Consider the following 22,371-nt stretch of genomic DNA (forward strand, 5'->3'; position numbering starts at 1 on the left):
GGCTCCAGGCCACAGGTGTCAGGAGTTGGGATGGGTCAGGCAGGATTGGGAACAGGTTTGTTGAGAACAAGGGTGGAGGAAATGAAAAGGCTTAACCAGACTACCCCCTGGCTCTCTCAGCTTTTGAGCTTTTAGTCTTTACGCTCTTTTTTAGTTTGAGGAACATTAAACTCAAACAATTTAAAAAACGAATATGAAAAATACTTTTGTGAAAAATGCCCATGGGCTGATTACCCTGTACTGGTGCTGTAGAGGCACTAGCATGGCAGTGGATATGATTAGTTTGCGGTTTGCTTCTTTTCAGGAATTGACTTAGTTCTGCATTTCCTTTCATTTATATTCTTGTGGGAAGTTTTTAAAAATACTTTGTACTGGTGTGTGTTATGCACGTGTACTATGCAGTACATCATACAGACACATGCCTGTATGTGGTTGCATGCTGTTGATCATGGTTGTATTGCAGAGGTCTGCAGTACTACTAACCAATGTCATGTACTACTAATCAATCCTATATAATATGTGCGGACTGTACATATATATATATATATTATATATATATATATATATATTATATATATATATATATATCTATATCTAACCGTGAAAATCGTGAAAAACATTTTAGATCTTGGCCCATGGGGTAGCACTTTTTTATGGGCCTAGAAAAAGTCCATTCTTTTTCTTTTATATAATAATAAAATTCACGTACTAAGTATAAATTTATGATATATATTGTGTATACATTTTAGAAGTCTAGACAAATTAATGTTAAACGCGTAGTACGACGCCCTATGAAACGTTGTGTATGGCCGGACAAAACGAATCTGATATCATTGTTCATTGCTCATTTCTCGTAAAGACACCTACATATCTGAATTTTGTTCATCACGGTTTTCTTTTGAAACTTCTCCAGTCAGTGAAATTGGGAGGGTATGGGATTTGTAGATTTTGATGTGTGATTAACAGTGGGCAATGGACACCAATAAACTACATTCAGAGTGTACATTACGATTGAGCTGTGAGAGTTTAGATCTGTGAGTTTATTTATTTATATTTATTTAATGTTTTTTACATTCAGCTAAAAAAATATTCACGTAATTTTTTTCATAGTCAACCTTTAGGAATTTCTAGTGGCACACATTCACCTAAAATAAAATCAAGCAATTTTTTTTGTCTCCTATGCGACCAAATTAGTCGCCCTGTAGAGCCCTATTGTTATGCTGTTTTGTTTCCGATTTAGTTCCTGAAAATAGTCTCTACAGTTATTATTATTGAGGTGTACATGTAAAACATTAATATCCTGTCAGTTAAGAAAAGGGTTAATGCAAAAGCTTGTTTTAACATTGTCTTTATTACTTCGACCAGAGACTCGCACTTACAATTGTATTGTCATATTTTCTACATTTTCTTTAAATTCTCAAATTAATAAATCGAAACCCAAGTAGTAAAAATCTCTTGGTTTATTAATGCAGTACGCAGTGAGGATCGTTTAATATTGGACATGCTTGAGGGATGCGAGGAGGAAGAGACTTCAGGAATTGATAATAGAAGATATGTGCTTATGACTTAGAGAAGAGAAAGGAAATTCCCCTTTGCTCGGGGAGAGACGCCCTTGCGGAGGTGAGACCAAACCGTTTTGTCTCCAAGGCTGGGATGCAGCCGACACTTCCCACAAGGGGGATCTAGAGGAGAGACTGGAAAGATGACAGTGATAGTTCAGTTTGGCCGGGGGTCCTCCTTGACTCGTGGAGAACCTTCTTCGCGGAGGACGGATTCAGCGGCGGCTGGGCTTCTAAGTTCGAGAAGTGAATTTCACTCACCTCCTAGAGGCAGACTGTGGCAGAGGAGAGCGCAGCTGCAGAGGTGGAGAGCCAAATAGAAGACAAAGCATAGTGGGAGAGGAGGGGAGGATAGTGGAAAACCAAAAAAAAAAAAACTCAAGACAGAGCAAACTCAAAGCTTGGGGATTAAGTAGGGGAATAGCAGATGATATAGGTAGGAGAGAAGTAGGGGGAGGAGCGTTCATGACCCCCCCCCCCAAATAACACACAAGTTTACAATAAGTGGTGAAGTCACTGACAAAGCAAAAGCAGGTTGCAGGTGCTGTACTGCAACTCTTCAGATCCGAGATTGCCTCAGTCAGCCACTGCCCCTGAGAGGGATTCACGTGTTTCTGATAAGTCAGTGGGTAGAATGAGAAGGAGGACAAGAGATTGCAAAACATCTGCTGCTTCTGGGCTGGGACAGCCTGGCGGGACATCGCAAGAAAAGAGAGCCATGACTTCTCCAAAAAGCTTCTCTGCTGAAGTAACAGTCTGTTAAAGCAAGTAAGGCCCTCCCTTTCAAACACTTGAGAAATACCATTATAACACTACTGAAGGACCTTAAAGAAACCATAGCATCACCTGATACTATAGTGCACTGGTACTTATGTGCTAGATTAATTTTACAATTGATTAACAATGTATATTGTGTGTTCATTACCAGTGGGAAACAATTGGTATGCAACACTATGGAAATGTTAGGGTTAGGGTTACCATTCTACCATTACCATTGCAGCTTCCTTTGTAAATAATCAATGCATTGCCATTCTAGTGCCCCATCCGCATTGTCATTGAAGATCAATTGGTACTGTAAGGGCTGTCTTTTCATCAGAGCGATGGGTAAGAGTGAGAACCACAAAGGGCAACTGAGCTGTTTTTTTTGTTTGTTTTTTTTTCACCCAAAGTATGACCAAGAAGGATCAGGGCTCGCAAAATCGCTAGCTCGACGTTCCGGGACAACCTAAATAATCTGTTGAACAACATGTTTTTTTGGCTGCTTACCTGACGGGCAATCCGATTTTTCACTCAGGATTATGTTCTGTGCTTTAATTAAACCAATATCATCCCGGTAAAACACGTTTAGAGGGATCCGTGTTTTTCATTGGTAAAGCTTGAGTGATTTCCGTGGTGATGTACACGTAAACATTGCTTGTGACCAAATCCCGCGAGGATTGCCCCGTGTAACACCCCTGACAACTCCAGCGCTCTGGTGTGTGTCACATGACTGTGTCTTCCCCAGTGAAACATAGGTTAAAACGGACACTACGACAGCCAAAGTATATACTTTTATATTGAAGGCTGTGCTTTTTTAAACAAAGTTACAGACTGGAATTATGAACTACTGTACTCTGCTAACAAAGATTCATATTTTGTTATCTTGTTGTTACCTTTATTAAATCGTTAACGTTACTTCCCAACCCAGGAATAAATAAATAAATAAATACATCAAATTTGATAGTTATTATCACTGACTCAGATAGCATGTTAACGTCACTTTTTTTCATTTCTCTAGTGTGATTTATAAAATGTACCGGTAATTTTATTTTAAATGTATGGTGCTTGCTTGTAACTTACCGTACCGAGTGCAGCAACAGTCTCGGGTCCAAACCGTGAGCCGAATGTAGATATACTATTTACATCCTGGTTATATGGTCTTCATTATATGATTAAATACTGATTTTAATAATAATAATAATAATTATTATTATTATTATTATTATTATTATTATTATTATTAGTGCTAGTAGTGACAAATACTGTAATAATAAAGAAAATCAGAGAATAAAAACACTACTAATATTAATAATTTAGCTAATGCCTTTATCCAAGGTGACTTCCTCAACTTACTCCAGCAACTTGTATTGTTTGTTTTGGATTGTCCTTTTACTACAGCGAACAAAAGGCTTTGGATCCAAACAGGGGTGTTATAGCGAGGGTGTACTGTATTTAGTATTTGACATATATGCTTAATACACAACACTTGCACATTATTAATATATAATGTGTGCACATTTGTTATTTCATTTTTGTTATTTTTCACCACCCATAGTGTTCAACATTTAACAGAGGGTATAAAGAAGTTCTAATATCATCCCTTACAAAAAAGTAACAAACTTCAAGTATACTTATGCCAGAATTGTCTGGTTTTAGTTTACTATTGGTACCATTATTCTATCCTATTTTGGCACAAGTATACTTGCAGCGTACAATTTTTATATTCTTTGTAAATAATGCAACGTAGTTTTCAAATATTGGACAGTTCTAAGACTGTGTCTTACGTCTCTTTTGCATAGCTGCATTGTCTCTTGCTAGATATGCACCTCCAGATTCTGACAAATACTTTTAGAAAACCAGGAGCAACTTCTGCTCTGGATCAAAAAGCTATAATGCTCTGTGGCTTCCAGGCAGTGTGGATAACTATCAGCAAACTAGTAAAAACTAACTAAAACACAAGTCTGGGAAGAACAAATGGAAATCTGAAGAAAGTATGGAATTTTGATGGTGAAAAAGTGTGTGAACCCTGAGATACTGTACCTATATTGACTACAGTATACTTTGTACAAATCACAGACCATAGGTCAATTATGGGTAACTTGACATTTTCTTTGGACAACCAAATGTCGATAATGGACTGCCCGAAGGGCAAGCACCATTACCAAAATTTTGTGAGCCCTGAGGATCTACAGATTTGTGGCCACTTAAGTATTAATTATTTAGAAAAAGTCACATAATTAACATGGCTGTTTTTTATACAGAAGAGTTGTGGTTTATTGTGTGACTGACTGGGCAGTATCTCAGGCCTCAGAACATGATCTGGGGTTGTCTCCGATAATTGTATTATGTTTATGCCTAAACCATTGTTACATAACGTTTTAACCCTGCTCTGAATATAATTTCAAGTACAATGTTCACTGTATAGACCACGGTCATAACCGTGAGTCACAATAAAAGAATTGCACCAGGGTTTGCCTCCTGGCAAAGGGCTACGAAAGGATTGACCACAAGAAGTAGTTTTACTAATGCAGTACAAATGCATTAAAATCATTGAAAATAATAAACTTTTCAGAATTATAGAAATGCCAGTTATAAACACCCTCCATTCCCAAAGTGTTTATAACTTTGAGGCTCTACTGCATTTGTTTCTTTTGCATTCCTCCTTTTGCTCTTCGCATGGTGTGTGCAGGTATTTCTCGCAGGCTAGTTTAACACAGCTAGATGCCACTTCCCTTTGTGCTCCACTCCCAAAATGCAGCCCTATTGATAAACCAGTTTGTGCCACTCCTCCTGGCTGTGCCCTGGCAGCCACCGACACTGTTTCATTCCAGAGGATTTCTCCATTCTTTAGTTCTAAGCACCTATTCAAGTGGAGCTCTGATCTGATCTGCAATGTGCGCACTGCTCGCTGGCTTTCAGGCTCGCAGGCTTTCAGGCTCGTTGTTTGGAGGGGGCCTGCAGTTCCTGACTGTGGACCCCCACCTAGTGAATCCATCGCAATTCGATGTTTTGTTCTGCTTGCAAATCGAACCCTGTTTTTAGCCCAGGCATTGAACATGTTGAATTGAAATGTACGATAGAGCAGGAGTCATGTTAGTAAGTGTTACAGTTGAACTGCAGTAGCACCCAAGCTGGGTTCAATCAGGGGTCAGTCAGGGTCTGCTGAAAACACCTCCCTTCACCCTAGAGGCCCTTAGGTTGGTATTATCTAAAATGCAGGTATTCCTTCACACTGTCTGAATCCCTGGTGTTAAAATCCACTCCTGCTTCTGAAAAGGTAGTCAGATAAAGATGTTTATTCCCTATATGAACAAATACAAGCAGATGGAATGGAGTACCCCATTACATAACATTTTAAAAAATGGGGTGAACTGAACTTAACTTTGCAAGGAGTGTTGAATTTTTTTATTTATTTTTTTTATTATAGTTGTTTTTCTCTGTTGCTCAATTATAAACTTCATACATATTTCTGACGCAGCATACTAGAAAATAGAAGATAGTGTGCACACTACTTATTTTTCAGTTTGTATCTCCAGGAAGTTTGTTTCAGGAATCTGCCTCATTGCTGTGCCCTTTAAGAAACAGGAATGGCCAGATTAGATTTAAGGACAGGCTGGTTTACATTCATGATAAAGCCAGTGAATGCAAGGACTTAACTGAAACTCTCCCACTCCCTGTCCTCTAGACATTGCTGCATGGCTGTGCATTGTAGGAATGTGGTTAATCATCCCGAATCTAACACTGAACCTGTACTTTGAAAAACACAAACTGAGATACTGTAACACCTAATAGGTTAGGTTTTCCTTGGATTCTTTTGTTTGTGTTCTGTGAATTTCTACCATCATTTTTGTTTTTTTAAAAATCCCTGTATACTGTGTAGGTGTTTTGTTGTCTCAAATGAGACTTGCTCTTTGAGGACTAGGTTGTACTGTGTGGACTGAGGTAGCCAGTCACCCATGTTGATACAGGTTTAACAAGTGAAGGTTCACAAGTGAATGAGAAATAGTGAGAATGCTGATGATATATAAAGAATAAAAAACAGTTCTCATGCATTTCCCATTTGAACAGTTTGTGGCCGTGTTGTTCTTACTCAGCGACTCCCAAGCTCTGAGTAAGGGGAAGGTGCTGAATGAGCAGGCACTGTTTTCTACTAAATCTCCTATTTTTGTGAAGATGCAGTCAAGTAGAAACCTTGCAGGCCTGGCACCTGTCAGCTATCTCCCACATGTGCGAAGGCACTGTTGGCCACTCAAGTGTCATTGGAACAAGATGTTTTATTATTATTATTTCTGCCTTATATAAATGTATAAAAAAACTTGCATTACGGAAGATGCAGGCACAAACACACTGCTCGTCTCATATATTCTGTTTAGGTATATATTGTTGTAATGACAGTGTGTCTGGAATGTGGGGAGTCTATACAATTGGTTGAATTGTCAGTTGATAGAAGAAGCTCAGTTGGGCTCCCTGGTCCAGACTGTAGAGCTTGCTGATGTTCCATGAGAATGGTCCATGAGAAATTACTCCTGTGACCATTCTGGAGAACAGTTGTAGCTGCAGATTTCAACACTGGAAGGCCCCTGGGTTTACCAGAAGCAGTAATCATTTAGTACAACTTTTTAATTTTTTTCCTTTTCTGAGTCTTTGTCTTCTTCTGTTTCTTGCTTTGCAGCAAAACTAATCAAGCTAGAAGCTCAGAGTGATGAGGAGTCGGAGCACAGGGCCCTGGCTCAGGAGGAGGGGGTCCCGAGTGTGGAGGAGGCAGACAGGATGGAGGAGCCCCTGATGGGCAGCCACAATGGGCTTCACGACCACAGCCAGGGAGCGGAGGGGCCCGGCGATGGAGGAGTCCGACTGCCCAACGGTAAACTGAAGTGTGACATCTGTGGGATTGTATGCATTGGGCCCAATGTGCTAAATGTTCATAAGAGGAGCCATACTGGTAAGCAGCAGGAAACGAAGCCCTCTGATTTCACCTGATCTCAAAACCGCCAGCTTAGGCTGCTCCAGGACCGCAGTCACCCTACCGCTGTCACTCGGCTGAAATAGAAGCCATACAAGGCCTCAGGTCCCAGGACAAACTGTCTTCATGTGCTAACTTCATGCTTACTGGGTCTCCATGCAAAGGGGTGATCTGTGGTTTCTGGGTCTTGTAAACTTCTTAAAAATTTGGGTTTGCATCTGTCTGTTCCTGTATAGAGCAACACCTGCACTGTAACCAAACCACATCAGCTTCTGCGCTTCAGTCTTTTTACCTCCCAGTTTGAGTAAAAGAAAAAAGCTTGCTTTTTAATGTAATATCCTGTTGACCTCTTCTGCGAAAGCAGCCACCTGACTAGTGAGTGAACAGTCTGTGTTGGGAATAGTATTGACAGGAAAGAAGGGTTTCTTCCTCGTATAAAAAACAATACAGCTATCTTTATGGAGGAGGGAAGGGGTAGTGGGGGTAAGTGGTTGACAAAATACCAAATCTTGCACAGACTTTTGTGATCATGACAAAAAATATTGGAATCTTACAAAAACAGTTATTTGTTTGTCTTCTACTGAAAAGGCTTTTATTTATTTTTTGTCAGAATTTTTTTTATCTAATGTCAGGATGCCTTAAGTAATAAGGACACTAGCCAAAAGGCAGCAATTAAAACATTGCTTTTGGCTTAAATATGATTTGCTGCTTGCATTTTTAACTAGGTGGTGTGAAGCAGGAATAAAATATCAGGTGTCATGTACACATGCTGGAGTAACCAGTACACGACTCACTTCAAACATTAGCATACCTGCACAGATATGTAAATGCACAGAAGTAAAATATAAAGTATCAGGTGGTAACTGTCATTGAGTGGCTGCAATAGCTTTGCACACCGTGCAATTAAGAGTAAACAAATATTGCAATGGGTGCCCTGCAGTTTGTTGTGAATAACATTAGAGCTTGTAGCATACTTACAAAAAATAGTAGAAGGTGGGACATGATTTGAAATCTCAAATTTGAAAAATAATTTACCTCTCGAAGTTAACAGCTTGTGAATGGTGTGTGAGGACAGGGTGAAAGTGGGGATGAAGTGACCTGTGGCTGGAAGGGTCATGGATAGATGATTTGCTACTTTAATGCTTTCAGATGCTTTAATGCTTAACTCCTTTCTTATGTGTCTGTGCCTGTTTGGATTGAATGAGGTGAACGTAAACGAAAGATCCCCTTTGTACAAAAGAACAAAAAGTCGTCCTGGAACTCTAACCAGGTAGCAATGAGATCAGGTCAGTCAAAGGATTTGAGAGAGTTGAACATCAAAAATGCTGTTTAAATGTGGGAGAGAAGTTTGGTTAGTCAACTTGGGATGCTTGCTTAAACTTTTTTAGAGTAGCCTTTTGTAGAAAAAATATATTGACTTTGCCCAGCTAATATATAATGTGTATTTATATGTACACCCACATGCTAAATGAGCTGATGCCATCAACAGTTTGTTTACTAACGATTGATCAGTAAGGGGATGTCCCTCATCAAGCCGGATATCACAGGATTACACTCGAAGTGACTGACGTGGGTGCTTCAGACCTCTCTGAGTCTGCTGACATCAGGATTGGTCATTAAATTGGAAGTGAAGTTGTGTCCCTATTTTAGTGCTGAAGTGTTAAATTGCAGTATAAGAAATTGTAAATTCAGACACCAGTATTGTCACATTTACTAGCACTAATATGACTGCAATAATAATAATAATAATAATAATAATAATAATAATAATAATAATAATAATAATTTGCACAAAATGATTGATAATATTTCTAATTTGGGTGAGGTTTAATGTGTTGTTAGAAATTATTTATAATAATATTGATCTGCTTATTTTCAAAGTTTATAACACATGTACAGTTTGCACGCTTACCCTAGTGCCTGATACCTCCATGTTTCAGGCGAGCGTCCGTTCCAGTGTAACCAGTGTGGAGCCTCATTCACTCAGAAGGGAAACCTTCTCCGACACATCAAACTGCACTCGGGAGAGAAGCCCTTCAAGTGCCCTTTCTGCAGCTATGCCTGCCGCCGCCGTGACGCCCTCGCCGGACACCTCCGGACCCACTCTGGTGAGTCTCCCCTTTAATCTGCCAGCTTCACAGCCAATCGCGGGACACCCCCGGCCCCACTCTGGTGAGTCTCCCCTTTAATATGCCAGCTTCACAGCCACTTGCCGGACACCCGTGGTATAATTTGTTGGATCGTTTTTATTTATTATTTTCTCTTTCTAGTCTTTTTTGTTATTATTGTTTTTTAAATCATATTGTTCAACACTGAATCATCTTGTAATGTAAAATACAGCGAAAAAGTAATGCATTTGAACAAATGCTCGGATACTGTCATGGGATGTTTTTATTGATGTTATATATAAGGGATCTTCAGCAGGGTACTGCTAAGGGTCGTAGGGGGGTATGCAGAACAACTCTGTCCAAACCAGCAGTGTGCCAGTCCCAGACTGTTGTGAAAAAATATATATTAAGTTAACACAGAGAAAATTGTTAATCAGATTATTTTGCCTTTTATTTAAACCATGGTACCATTCAGTAGAGCGAAAATTGTACTTTAGCTGAAACCTCCCGACAGAAGGGGTATAGTTTAAAAAAAGTTTGAAAACCGCTGTTATATAGAATTACTGAATTTCTTTTTAGCAGGTTTTATCAATAGTCATTCAAGGCATTGATTCAGTGAGGTGGCAGAGTCAAGTTCACACCAGGCTGCATGACAGATGGTCTACAGTACAGTATTGGCTGTTCCTTTGCTCGGAATACTTGTCTAGAGGCAAAGAAAGTACAGCAATTGCAATTTGCATCAGTTTCGTTGCCCTAGAACTATGGCAAGGAGTTACAGTTTGTACCAGACCCTTTCCGGGAAGCGCAGGTCATACAATCGACATTTGAATACCACAGTCAAAAATATTAGCATAGTGGTGCAAAGGTGATTTTTGAGAATTCTCTTAATTTAAAAAAAAAAAAAAAAAAAACATACATTTCCTGTCAGATTTTTTTTGACAGTAACCAGACTTTCGAATTTCTGCTTTTGTAATAGATTTCTTATTAAATAATGTTGCATTTGGGAATCAGCATATAAAGATGGCACACTACACAAACCGTGTTTGATTATAATCTGATTTTATTTTCTTGACAGTTAATGCAGTTATTTACACCATAAGTACAATTTAGGATAACAAAAAATGATGAGCTCCATTATTACTATATGTTGCCACTGTAACCCTAAATGCACACTTCATATACATTGCTGAGTTGCCTTGAGCTTCTTAATCTGCCAAGGTGCTAGCTTCTTGTGGTGAAACTTCTCATCAGCATGAAGTGTGTAGCAGGGGATAAAGCTTCGGGTGTGCGCATTATAACACAGAATAGCTTTCACTCCAGCTGCACCTCTTACCATTGCACTTGGAAACTGCAGCCCCAGTGATCTCAATAAAACTCTACAAGAACATCCAGACAAGAGAAACAGACAGAAGATTACAGTTATTGTTGTTGGATTCAGCGTATCTCTGCCAGTCATGTGCAAATAGGGAGGCGATGATGGCTTATGAAGATATAATCTCCTAGCACGCCCTCTCTGACCTGTACAACTTCTGTCACAAATATTTGTATGTAGAGTTCCTTCATTTCCTCTCCTCCACTCCCTGCTTGCCTGCCACCTGAGCTGGGAGGACTGGAATGCGAGGTACTCGCAGCCTGCCGGAGAGACTGGTTCTCCCGCTAGCTCCGTTACGCAACTCTGTAAACATGTCAGCCGTGGCTTTCCTTCCTCTGGGACTGTGATGGCACTCGTCCCAGTTTGCAGGTGTAACATTAGAAGAAGAAAAGAAACAGACATAGTGCGGTAGGTGAAAGGTACTTAGAGACAATGAAGCAGTTTTATAAATGTAAAAAAAAAGGTTGCATGCTAAATGTTTGGGGTATGCCATGGTAAAATAAAATAATAATAACATAGCTTAGAAAGGCATGATGAGATGTGGAGTAGTATGACAAAGCATGCAGAATCACTCCGGTTTGGTGTTAAACATTTCTTCCAGGTAGTGTGTTCGTGATAAATACAAACATGCAGAAATCCAACTGGTTTTATAATGTGTCAAACTGCAAAGTCTGTTGGTATAGATGACACGAACGGCTGATCACTTAATAATATTAATATGAAAAAAGTTTATGTGTATTTATGTATAATATTATTTCTGACAGATATTACAGACTAATTAAGTTGGAATGCTGTGTACACCGCCCATGACTGTCAAAGTTAAGTGTGTCATTCTTAATGTTGGTTTGCTTTGTTTTCCGGCTGTGACCCTGGTTGGTGTGCAGGTTGCTTGACTGACTCAGGCAGACTGGCCCATGAAATGTTGAACTGTTGCATATCAGAAATGCACCAAGCCCACCCCTCCTATCCTCTGCTCTCCCCTCCCGTCCCCACCCTGGGACTGGAAACTAGAATCAGCTTTCAAAAAGGAGACACCGTGACAAACAGAAAAAAAGCAAATGGAGTAGCTTATAATAGCGAGGTTTACTCCATTATCAAGGGTGTTTCCTCACTCGCAACCAAGACATGATGTGTGTGCGTTAAACAATTGCACACATGCATCATAGTTTTTGTTATGCAGTGCAATAAGAACAGCAACCCCAATCAGAAAACAAGCAAAATCTGATGCAGTGGCAAACAATGCGAAAGGAGAGGAATTACTTATGTGTGAACTCAAAGATTATTTCCTGCTGCGTTCCGAAGTAATCGCCAGTACATACACTTGTAACACTTTACAGTAAGAGGCAGGAACATGTTTATGATCTTAAATTTGAAGGAAAAAAATGATTACAGTGTGACCACTCCATTAAAAAAGTGCATATAATAGAGAACCCCTGTCTGTCAATAACCACATGTAGGCCAATCAGACTAAGCCTGTTAGCAGGATTGTGTGTGGGCTCAGGGAACTGGGCAGAGATGGAGCACAGAAGGTTGTGGTGGCTTTCCAGATGACCTCAGCTAGGGGAGTGTGTGTCAGTTTGTATGTGTGTATAGTGTCAAAAATGTCCCTGTAAGATAGGAACACCTAACAAAACCAGCCTTACGAGGACACAGGTCAAGGCCCCGTAATGTCTAAGCAGATATTTCAAACATTAAAATGCAGCAGTATTTCCTTTAACTGCATCCACACTGGAGGTGAGCGAGCGAGCGAAGTCGCCGAATGTCAGTCACACCAGACGTGACTTGGAAACGATCCAAAAGACTGGAAATAAATACATGAACCCACCCATGCATTCCTATTGGACATGCTAGAGATGGGCTGTCCCATTACAAAACAGGTTACCACCCTGATCTCCAGCAACTCCGTTGTAAAATAAATGTTGGAATAGTAGTATAGTTGAACTGATATTTTAAACAAAAGTATTTTATTGTTATACATTTATATATAAAACTTGCTGCAATCTCGATTGTATTTCTTTACAAATTCCTTCATTGATCCTTTTTATTAATTTCTTTAAGCATTTTAAAGTGAAACATTCTTCTTCTTATAATACATTGTTGTTGTTATGTATTCATTATTATTATTATTATTATATTATTATTATTATATTATATTATTATTATATATTATTATTATTATTATTATTATTATGCATAAGTCACCACTTACCTTGTATTACTATGAATGCCGTTCTGCAAATCTATTTTTCTACTTTATCGTAAGCGCTATTGAAGACTGTGACGCATCGGATCATGGGTGAGTGTTTGAGCCGTCTCTTACTTTACTTACGTGCAGAATTAAAATAGAAACAGATTCTGTTTTAGCGACGCAGCATGTTCTCCCCTGTAAAGCTGCATCCACACTGGACGCCAGTGAATAGGAGTCGCTGCAGTCAAATGGGAATATCCACACCAGCAGCGAGCGACGCCACTAGGAGTGATACACTTTTCTCAGATAAGAAAGCTACTGTGCCTGTGTGTGTGTGTGTGTGTGTGAGAGTGTGTGTGTAGGCAGGGAGAATGCAGGTGCAAAAAATGTGTTTACAGGCATAGAGGCTATTTCTGTTTCACTTCCAACATAACATTCAGGTGACTGGTACAGTCTAGTGATGGGCACAGAGATGTTATGCATCCCTAATTTTTCAAACCACCCTCGTCCCTGGTCTATCAGGAATGATTACAGGTTACACAGGGTCAGATAACTTAAGATGCGTGTATTGGTCTCTAGCAGTTCACAAGACAAAACTACTGCACAGTTCAATGTGCTAATCTTAGCAGAAGTATAGCACTGAACAGAAAAACCCTGTCCTTCAGGTCAGGATTGAGTGGCACTGTCACAACACTGCACCGTAACAGGACTCACACAGTGCCGCCAGCCTCTTTCTATTCATCAGCACTACAATCCCAAGCAAAATACTGCATTTGCATAGCTCAGAAAGTGTGCAGCCATTTTCAAAGAAATTACAAATGAAAGGTCAAAGGGACTCTGATCCCCAGCTCAGAGTTTCTCACTTTCACTTAATGCTTCAAAATGAAAACAGATTTTGGTTTTGAACACGACTCTTAGTCAGTGTGGTTAAAGCTCCGATGTCATATTTTTTATCAGTTAATGTTAACTAATCCAGATAATAATCACCTCTTCACGGAACTGGCTGCATGATGAGTTCATACATGGCGAGGTCCTCATTACAAAACCTAAATCTAATCCTACACATCAATTAGCAATTATTATAAACCATCACCTGCTATAGACAAGACACAGAGGAGGCTTATTGACTGAATGCAGCCATTAGTTTGCTCCTGTTAACACAAGTGGGATTGATTTCAAAATGCTTTCAATTCAATCCCAGGGGCAGGTGGAAACAAGGTGTGAGAGTGACCGTGAATGAGATGGACTGCTCACCCTCACTTTTCTTGACAAGTCGACAGCTGAAATGTTTTCCTTTTCCGATTTTCTGAGAGGAATAACCCTAACCTTGTTCCTGTTGCATAGTGCAGACTGAAGCTGCACCCCACATAGTCCCCACAAAGTATCAGTGTGTGGTTAGCTTTGATTTCTGCACTGCAAAACCCCCATTGGAAACAATTGGACACCAGTAGCTTTTGGATTAATTATTTTGTTTTTTTATGCAACGTTGCCCAGAATCTCTTTGTGCGGTACAGAGAGTATGAATCATTGGAAACTGGAAAGGAAATCAGAAAATTTTACAATCACCCAGTAGCACTAAGTTGCGGCCAAGAACAGGCGACAACATTTCTTTTGAATCTTCCTGTTGTGTTTGTGTCAGAGGTTTCATACTGTAATGCCTAACCCCGTGTTGATTCCTGTTGCAGTGGGTTTTCCCTGGGCATATTGAAAGCCTGTTCCACACCCACTGGGCTTTGTGTGAGTGTGGGTCCACTGAATCACACTGTAGCGTGGAACCAGATGTCGTCATTGTAACTCCTACCATTTTTTTTCTAACTTTTTTTTTTTTTTTACTCAGCGTAATATTCATGCTCTTCGCTTTTTTTTAATCATGCTCCTGATTTTGATTTTGTATTAAAGTTTTGCTATTAGTAACCAGAAATGCTAAGCTTTATGGTTTCATGCAGATGAGTTAATAGCAGAGCCCAGGACGAAATACTGTTTTTCCATTTCAACTCATCCATTGAGTTTTTAATTAGGTAACACTGCGTAACACAGTGTCTTCACCGGGTTTCTTCCAGTATTACGGGATATTGTACGATTGAGTGTCTAAAGCTGTGGATTAACACTTGCAATCTTTCAAGAGCACTTTAAGTAAGCGTTGCAAGCTCTTTACATCTGCCACCTAGAAAGTTCATTCAACTTGTTCATGCAACAATTAGTGTATTTAAAGTACATATTGAAAATGTCTCGGTTTCAAAGGCTACATTTGCATGCATGTTAAAAACAACAATTCCCAGGTAGTGTTTGAATGTGAAGTGACATAAATAGTGGAGGAGGGTTAACAACCAGCTTGCCTCATTTCTTCCGCAGTGGGCAAGCCGCACAAGTGCAACTGCTGTGGGCGGAGCTACAAGCAGCGTGCGTCCTTGGAGGAGCACAAGGAGCGCTGTCATAGCTACCTGCAGAGCGGCCGCCTGGACCCTGCCACACACGCTGGGGCACTGCAAGGTATGGGCTGCTGTGACACAGCACTGTTCAGATCTAATGAGCGGCATACAAGCAAGGTCTGAGCAATGCAAACTCATTTCTGTCTGTCCATCTGTGAATGTATGGGCATATGTATGTATGCATGTAAGTATCTAGCAATATACAGTGCCTATAGGAAGTATTCACCCCCCTTGGACGTTTTCACACTTGTTAGGGTAGAGGGCAAAATGGATGGAGCTAAATACAGGCAAATCCTTGAGGAAAACCTGCTTCAGTCTGCAAAAGACCTCAGACTGGGACAGAGATTCACCTTTCAGAAGGACAATGACCCCAAGCACACAGCCAGAGCGACACTGGAGTGGCTTAAAAACAAGAAAGTGAATGTCCTAGAGTGGCCCGTTCAAAGCCCGGACATGAGTCTATGACAAGACTTGAAGAGTGCTGTCCACCAACGCTCCCCATCCAGCTTAACAGAGCTTGAACAATTTTGCCAAGAAGAATGGGCGAATATTGCACAATCCTGATGTGCACACCTGGTAGAAACTTACCCCAAAAAACTCACAGCTGTAGTTGCTGCCAAGTATTGACTCAGGGGGGTGAATACTTATCTGACCAAGACATTTTATTTTTTTTTATTTTTCATTAACTGTTGTTTCACAATAAAAATTCTCTTGCTTCTTCAAAGTGTTGAGTAGGTTGTGTAAATCAAAGGATAAAAAAATACCATTTAAATGCATCAAGATTTCAGGTTATAACACAACAAACTGTGAAAACGTTCAAGGGGAGTGAATACTTCCTATAGGCACTGTATCTATCATTCAATCTTATATGGTTTAATTTATGAGGTTCATCAGGTCAGTGAGTTCTGAGAGGCCAAGGCCAATGATAAATACGACATTAATGAAACGTTAATTACTGACGTGGAGGTCGTTAACTTGAGACCAAAGTCCATAGGGCCCTCAGTAACCCACAAGTCATTATCTATCAGTTAAGGACAGATGCATTAACACTATTATAATCATATTTTTTAGATAGTTTTGTCCAAAAAATACTTTTTATGCACTGTGAAATAAAATAGGGCTTTGGGGAGCAAAATAGAACTGTGTAAGACTGTGTGAGCTCTGCACAACTGAAAAAAGCAGAAGAAAGTTTTAGGTGACAGACTTTTGTTGGCACATGTTGAACACATTCCAGGCTTTCATTAGCACATGCAAAGTGAACAAACAGCCGTTAAACTGATTCGGATTATTGCAATTACTTTACTGGGAGCAGATCCCTGTATTCACGTAAGTCACTGGAACACAAATCTGTTTTTAAACATTTCTTAGGAGATTTGATGTATTATGACATTTGATAATATGCATTCCCAAACGCAACATTACTACTGTATGTGTAAGGAATATTTCCCTTTATGAGAAAATAAGATTTATTTAGAAAATAATGAAAAAAAAAACCCAGCTGTACAGTCGCTATACAAAACGCTGCCAAAGTAAACTCGTTTAGCGTTCAAACTGTCAAAATTACATTTCACATTTGCATACAGTAGAACTAGGTCATTGTGATCTACTTTTTAACATAGTAGGGTCACAAATTGATGCTTTGATCATGTTCACTAACTAGTCCTGTTTCATTTTCGAATATTTTACTCTTTAATTGCGTTCACTGATCTTGCATATCCCTTAAACTAGGATGTGTAACCTAAACGAAGGGGCATGAACACATTTGACACAACTTAATAAGGGAAAGACAGGAACGCAAAGGAAAGGTGTCTGCATCCACTTGTATTCTTCTGCTCCCTGGAATCACAGATGCAGATACTGCAAGCTTCCATTCTTTGTCTTCTACTGGAACAATAATTATTCTGCAGAGTATAAAAAAATACATACAGTATTAGGTTTTGATCACTACACAGTGATCAGGAGTACTGCCCAAGCTTCGTGTTAACAATTCCAGTTTGTCCACGTTGCTTTCATAATTCAAGAAGAATCCATGTGCTCACCACCGAATTGAGATCTGGGGACTGAGTAGGCCAGCCCAAATGATGTATTATCAAATTGTAACACAACAGAGTACTACAACAGCAAATGTATGTGTGCTTCAATATAAACAGCTTATATTGCGTGCTTGTAAATGCCCCTTGTAAATGTTAAGTATTCAGTTTGCATTACTGCTTTGTGTGTGTGTGGGTTTTGTTGTTCTTATTGTCTGTCAAGCATTTGACCACAGCTGTAAAAGAATGAGCTGTTATCAGACTGAGATGTAGATTTTAGCGATCACCACAAAAGCCTCTCTCCTGCCCCCACTCAATATCTATAGCTGTAAGGCTGATTGAGAACAGGAATTCCAAAGCATCAGAAAATAGAAATGTCAAATGAGAAACCTTTAAACAAAAACATGACACAACATCTGTGTAAAAAATAAAAAATAATAAAAAAAAAGGATTTCCATTTTCGTTCGATGATTACAAAGAAATATAAATGGCTAGAAGTATGTTCAAGTGGACTAAAGGGTTTGGTCAGAGGGTTGTGTAAAGAGTCTAAAGGGTTTGGTCAGAGGGTTGTGTAAAGTCTAAAGGGTTTGGTCAGAGGGTTGTGTAAAGTCTAAAGGGTTTGGTCAGAGGGTTGTGTAAAGAGTCTAAAGGGTTTGGTCAGAGGGTTGTGTAAAGAGTCTAAAGGGTTTGGTCAGAGGGTTGTGTAAAGAGTCTAAAGGGTTTGGTCAGAGGGTTGTGTAAAGAGTCTAAAGGGTTTGGTCAGAGGGTTGTGTAAAGAGTCTAAAGGGTTTGGTCAGAGGGTTGTGTAAAGTCTAAAGGGTTTGGTCAGAGGGTTGTGTAAAGAGTCTAAAGGGTTTGGTCAGAGGGTTGTGTAAAGTCTAAAGGGTTTGGTCAGAGGGTTGTGTAAAGTCTAAAGGGTTTGGTCAGAGGGTTGTGTAAAGAGTCTAAAGGGTTTGGTCAGAGGGTTGTGTAAAGAGTCTAAAGGGTTTGGTCAGAGGGTTGTGTAAAGAGTCTAAAGGGTTTGGTCAGAGGGTTGTGTAAAGAGTCTAAAGGGTTTGGTCAGAGGGTTGTGTAAAGAGTCTAAAGGGTTTGGTCAGAGGGTTGTGTAAAGAGTCTAAAGGGTTTGGTCAGAGGGTTGTGTAAAGAGTCTAAAGGGTTTGGTCAGAGGGTTGTGTAAAGAGTCTAAAGGGTTTGGTCAGAGGGTTGTGTAAAGAGTCTAAAGGGTTTGGTCAGAGGGTTGTGTAAAGAGTCTAAAGGGTTTGGTCAGAGGGTTGTGTAAAGAGTCTAAAGGGTTTGGTCAGAGGGTTGTGTAAAGAGTCTAAAGGGTTTGGTCAGAGGGTTGTGTAAAGAGTCTAAAGGGTTTGGTCAGAGGGTTGTGTAAAGAGTCTAAAGGGTTTGGTCAGAGGGTTGTGTAAAGAGTCTAAAGGGTTTGGTCAGAGGGTTGTGTAAAGTCTAAAGGGTTTGGTCAGAGGGTTGTGTAAAGAGTCTAAAGGGTTTGGTCAGAGGGTTGTGTAAAGGGGTTTGGTCAGAGGGTTGTGTAAAGTCTAAAGGGTTTGGTCAGAGGGTTGTGTAAAGAGTCTAAAGGGTTTGGTCAGAGGGTTGTGTAAAGTCTAAAGGGTTTGGTCAGAGGGTTGTGTAAAGTCTAAAGGGTTTGGTCAGAGGGTTGTGTAAAGTCTAAAGGGTTTGGTCAGAGGGTTGTGTAAAGGGGTTTGGTCAGAGGGTTGTGTAAAGAGTCTAAAGGGTTTGGTCAGAGGGTTGTGTAAAGGGGTTTGGTCAGAGGGTTGTGTAAAGTCTAAAGGGTTTGGTCAGAGGGTTGTGTAAAGTCTAAAGGGTTTGGTCAGAGGGTTGTGTAAAGAGTCTAAAGGGGAGACACCAACACACAGTGTTTTTCCCCTTGTTTTGGTCTGAGTAAAAGCAGCTCTGATTAGTAATGATGTTGTAATGAAGCAGTAAGGAGGAAAAATTGTGGGTAATTCAGAGACTCATCCATAACTAGAAACACACACACAAGTCATAATATATACAGTGCTAATGAGAAACTTAGTAATATATTCTATTACTATAAATGTATAACTATGTTTCCTCTTAGATTGATGTTTCCCTGTAGCGTCAAGCTTTGCTACAGTCAGAAGCACATGGAGACAGCAACCTTTTTATATCCACATTGCCGGCCCCCCTGTGGCGGACATTCACAATGTGCACGTTCCCTTGCTGCTGCTTTATTGGTGCATGTAATTTTCCCTTTTTTACGGTGGTATTGAATCAGATTTCTCTCTGCGCAGTGCCTACCGTTGAAGAGGGGAAGGATCAGGAGCCCATGATGGAAGGGATATCGCTCGTGCCTTTTGAAAGACCGCCTGTGATCGAGAGGCTGCACAGCAATGTAGGGAAACGGAAAAGCACCACGCCTCAGAAATTCGTGGGTGAGTGTGCGAGGTGGACAAGAGCTGGAAGATCCTGTTAATCAGCTGCTGAGTTTCTGGGAAGGGAGTGCAGAGTGTTTAATAGTCATCTCACTTCACTCCATTGGTGAAGAGGAGGGGGGTGGGGGGTGATATGAGAGTCATGGTTGGCAGGTCATAGAGCCATTACATAGAAAACTAAAGTCATATAGAACAGTAAGAAAACAATGACATACTGTACGTAGTAGATCAAATTCATATTCTACATTTTTAATTATTTTGAATCATTCCTTAATTATGGGTGTGTCTCATAAAGAGACAAAAGGTGAACGGATTGATGGAAGACCAGGTAAGAGATGCTGCTTGTGTAATGAACCAGTGTAACCCATGTGTTTCTATCCGATTTCTGTTTTAGATTTGAAATAATATACATGCCTCTGTACTGCCTCAGAATTTCATGTCGTCTGTTTTTCTTTTTATATAAAATGCTGGTTCGTGTTACATACCATAAGGATGCATTGTGTGACAGTTTGTAAAGTCATAAATCTTCAGTACTGTATATATTACACTACCCATCATTAAGCAGCCACACTAAGTGATCTTTGTTTGAATTTGCAAATTGTTAATCTCTCATAAACCTTTTTAAGTTTGCAACTTCATATTTTCAGGGTTATTAAAAGTTCAAACATGGGTATTATGTAAGAGAAGTCCTCCTGTGAGTTCTTTTATGAAACTGCCACCACCACAGTGTTAAAGGCTCAGGCTGTATTTTAGAAGACGTCTGAATCAGTGACTCCATATATGCAGGGCTGTATAACCCATCCATGCTGAATGTCCTGGTTACCCTGACAGTAACCTCTCACCTAATGTGGCAGCCATATTGCCTTGTGTGTAAATTTCTCTTACTTACAAACACACTATAACAACTGTTATCCAAACTAATTGGGGTGAGAGGATGTTCATAAAATGTTGTAAAATATTTGTTTGGAGAATTAAATTATTGTAAACATTAAATGACGTTAAAATGACACCAAAACTGTTACAGTACCACTCTCTTGTTTAAATTCCTTTGGTGCTAACGGAGTCTTTAATTGAATAAGAAAAGCCATGTAGTGGTCTAATGCTTTAATTAGCCATTGTGTTAATTCCAGATTCAAACAATTCAATAGAGTTTTTTCAGAAATAAAAGTGCAGAATCAGAATAAAGGCACCTTTTGCCTTTTATTTTTGTTTCTGTCGAGTCGTGAGTGATTTAACTGCAGTGAACCGTGTTGTGATGGACCGCTCATTTCCGATTTGCAGAAACAGGGTTTTTTTTAATCTTGTTTTATTCTCATGACGTATTGTTATGGAAGGATGTGTGACTTAAATAGTAATAGTAAAAAAAATTGCTTTTGTTAACAATATTCATCATAGTGTTTTTTAAATGAATAACTATTTTGAAGATAGTGAAACCTATGCCCCCATTTCAGAAAGATAATAATACAATTGAAACTTAAAACAGTACAAAACAAAAACTCATCCTTCCTGCTGTTGAGTTGCTTCTTGCTAGGTTTCTCATAACAATGTATCAGATCACACATATGTTACGCACGGAATATCATTTTGATTAGGTAAGATATTTTTTATTGCAATTAAATACAACATATTTTCCTTTTTATAACGTTCCATTGATACACTGCCATTAGTAGGATTTTACACAAACTATATTTTGTAAAATAATAATAATACAAAAACTGGTTTCAAGTATTAATAATCCCCCCCCCTCTCTCTCTCTCTCTCTCTCTCTGTCTGTCTGTCTGTCTGTCTGTCTGTCTGTCTGTCTGTCTCTCTCTCTCATTCTCTCTCTCATTCTCTCTCTCTTTTCCTTTGATGTCTTTATTAGATTTTTTTATGTTTCTTATCTTGTTAGACACTGAGTTCTTGGTTAAAAAGCAGAGATGATAAAGGGACCTGTTTTTCGCTTTGTTGTGGTTAGGCACACCTGTAACACTAACATGCAGTCAGTTACAAGACAAAAGCAAAACAGGTTACCGCATCCCTGTTTTGCAAGGGTTAAACATTTATTTTGGGCTATTATGTTTGCATGGGACTTTCCACCATTAAGAGCCAATCCAGTCTTCAAGCTGTGTTCAGCACCATGATCTGTACTTCATTATATCCTCAGAAGAGAAAGACTTTTTAAAATGAAATAACATGCCACAAATAAAATATGCATGATTAAATAAGTTAAATAGTTCAAATACAAGTACTTTAAATAAATCAAATAAAATACAGGTAAATTAACGATGTTTTAAACTAAGTGCATTAAAAAAACGTAACAAACCACAGTGCAGTTCATGCAGAACGCCTGTATTCCAAATAAATGTGTAACAGCTCATCCAGATCTGGATTTTACTAGCTGGTAATGCACAGTGCAGCTGTTTTAGGGATGTGCTGTCAATCTGTTATTTTCTGGTCAAATCATACCTGTGCTTAATTGCACATTATGAAGATAATAAAAACATAGAAGAGCAATATCGAAATCAACACAACATGCCGCAGACAATAATACAGCGATA

The 22,371-nt window shown here is 39.4% G+C and overlaps 1 protein-coding gene across 4 annotated transcripts in view; it reads left to right on the forward strand.

The window, feature by feature from the left end:
* ikzf2 (IKAROS family zinc finger 2) overlaps positions 1-22,371 on the forward strand; it is a 49,091-nt gene that overhangs the window by 21,327 nt on the left and 5,393 nt on the right. For 3 of the 4 annotated variants that reach the window (XM_041263832.1, XM_041263831.1, XM_041263833.1), the window contains 4 exons: positions 6,991-7,260; positions 9,222-9,389; positions 15,302-15,439; positions 19,691-19,831. In XM_041263832.1, coding sequence (XP_041119766.1) covers positions 6,991-7,260; positions 9,222-9,389; positions 15,302-15,439; positions 19,691-19,831 — 717 coding nt within the window. The remainder of the gene's footprint in view (positions 1-6,990; positions 7,261-9,221; positions 9,390-15,301; positions 15,440-19,690; positions 19,832-22,371) is intronic. The other variant, XM_041263834.1, reaches the window with a different exon arrangement.

The sequence above is a fragment of the Polyodon spathula genome, chromosome 11 (genome assembly GCF_017654505.1).
Source record: "Polyodon spathula isolate WHYD16114869_AA chromosome 11, ASM1765450v1, whole genome shotgun sequence".
In the NCBI taxonomy this organism is placed as follows: Eukaryota; Metazoa; Chordata; class Actinopteri; order Acipenseriformes; family Polyodontidae; genus Polyodon; species Polyodon spathula.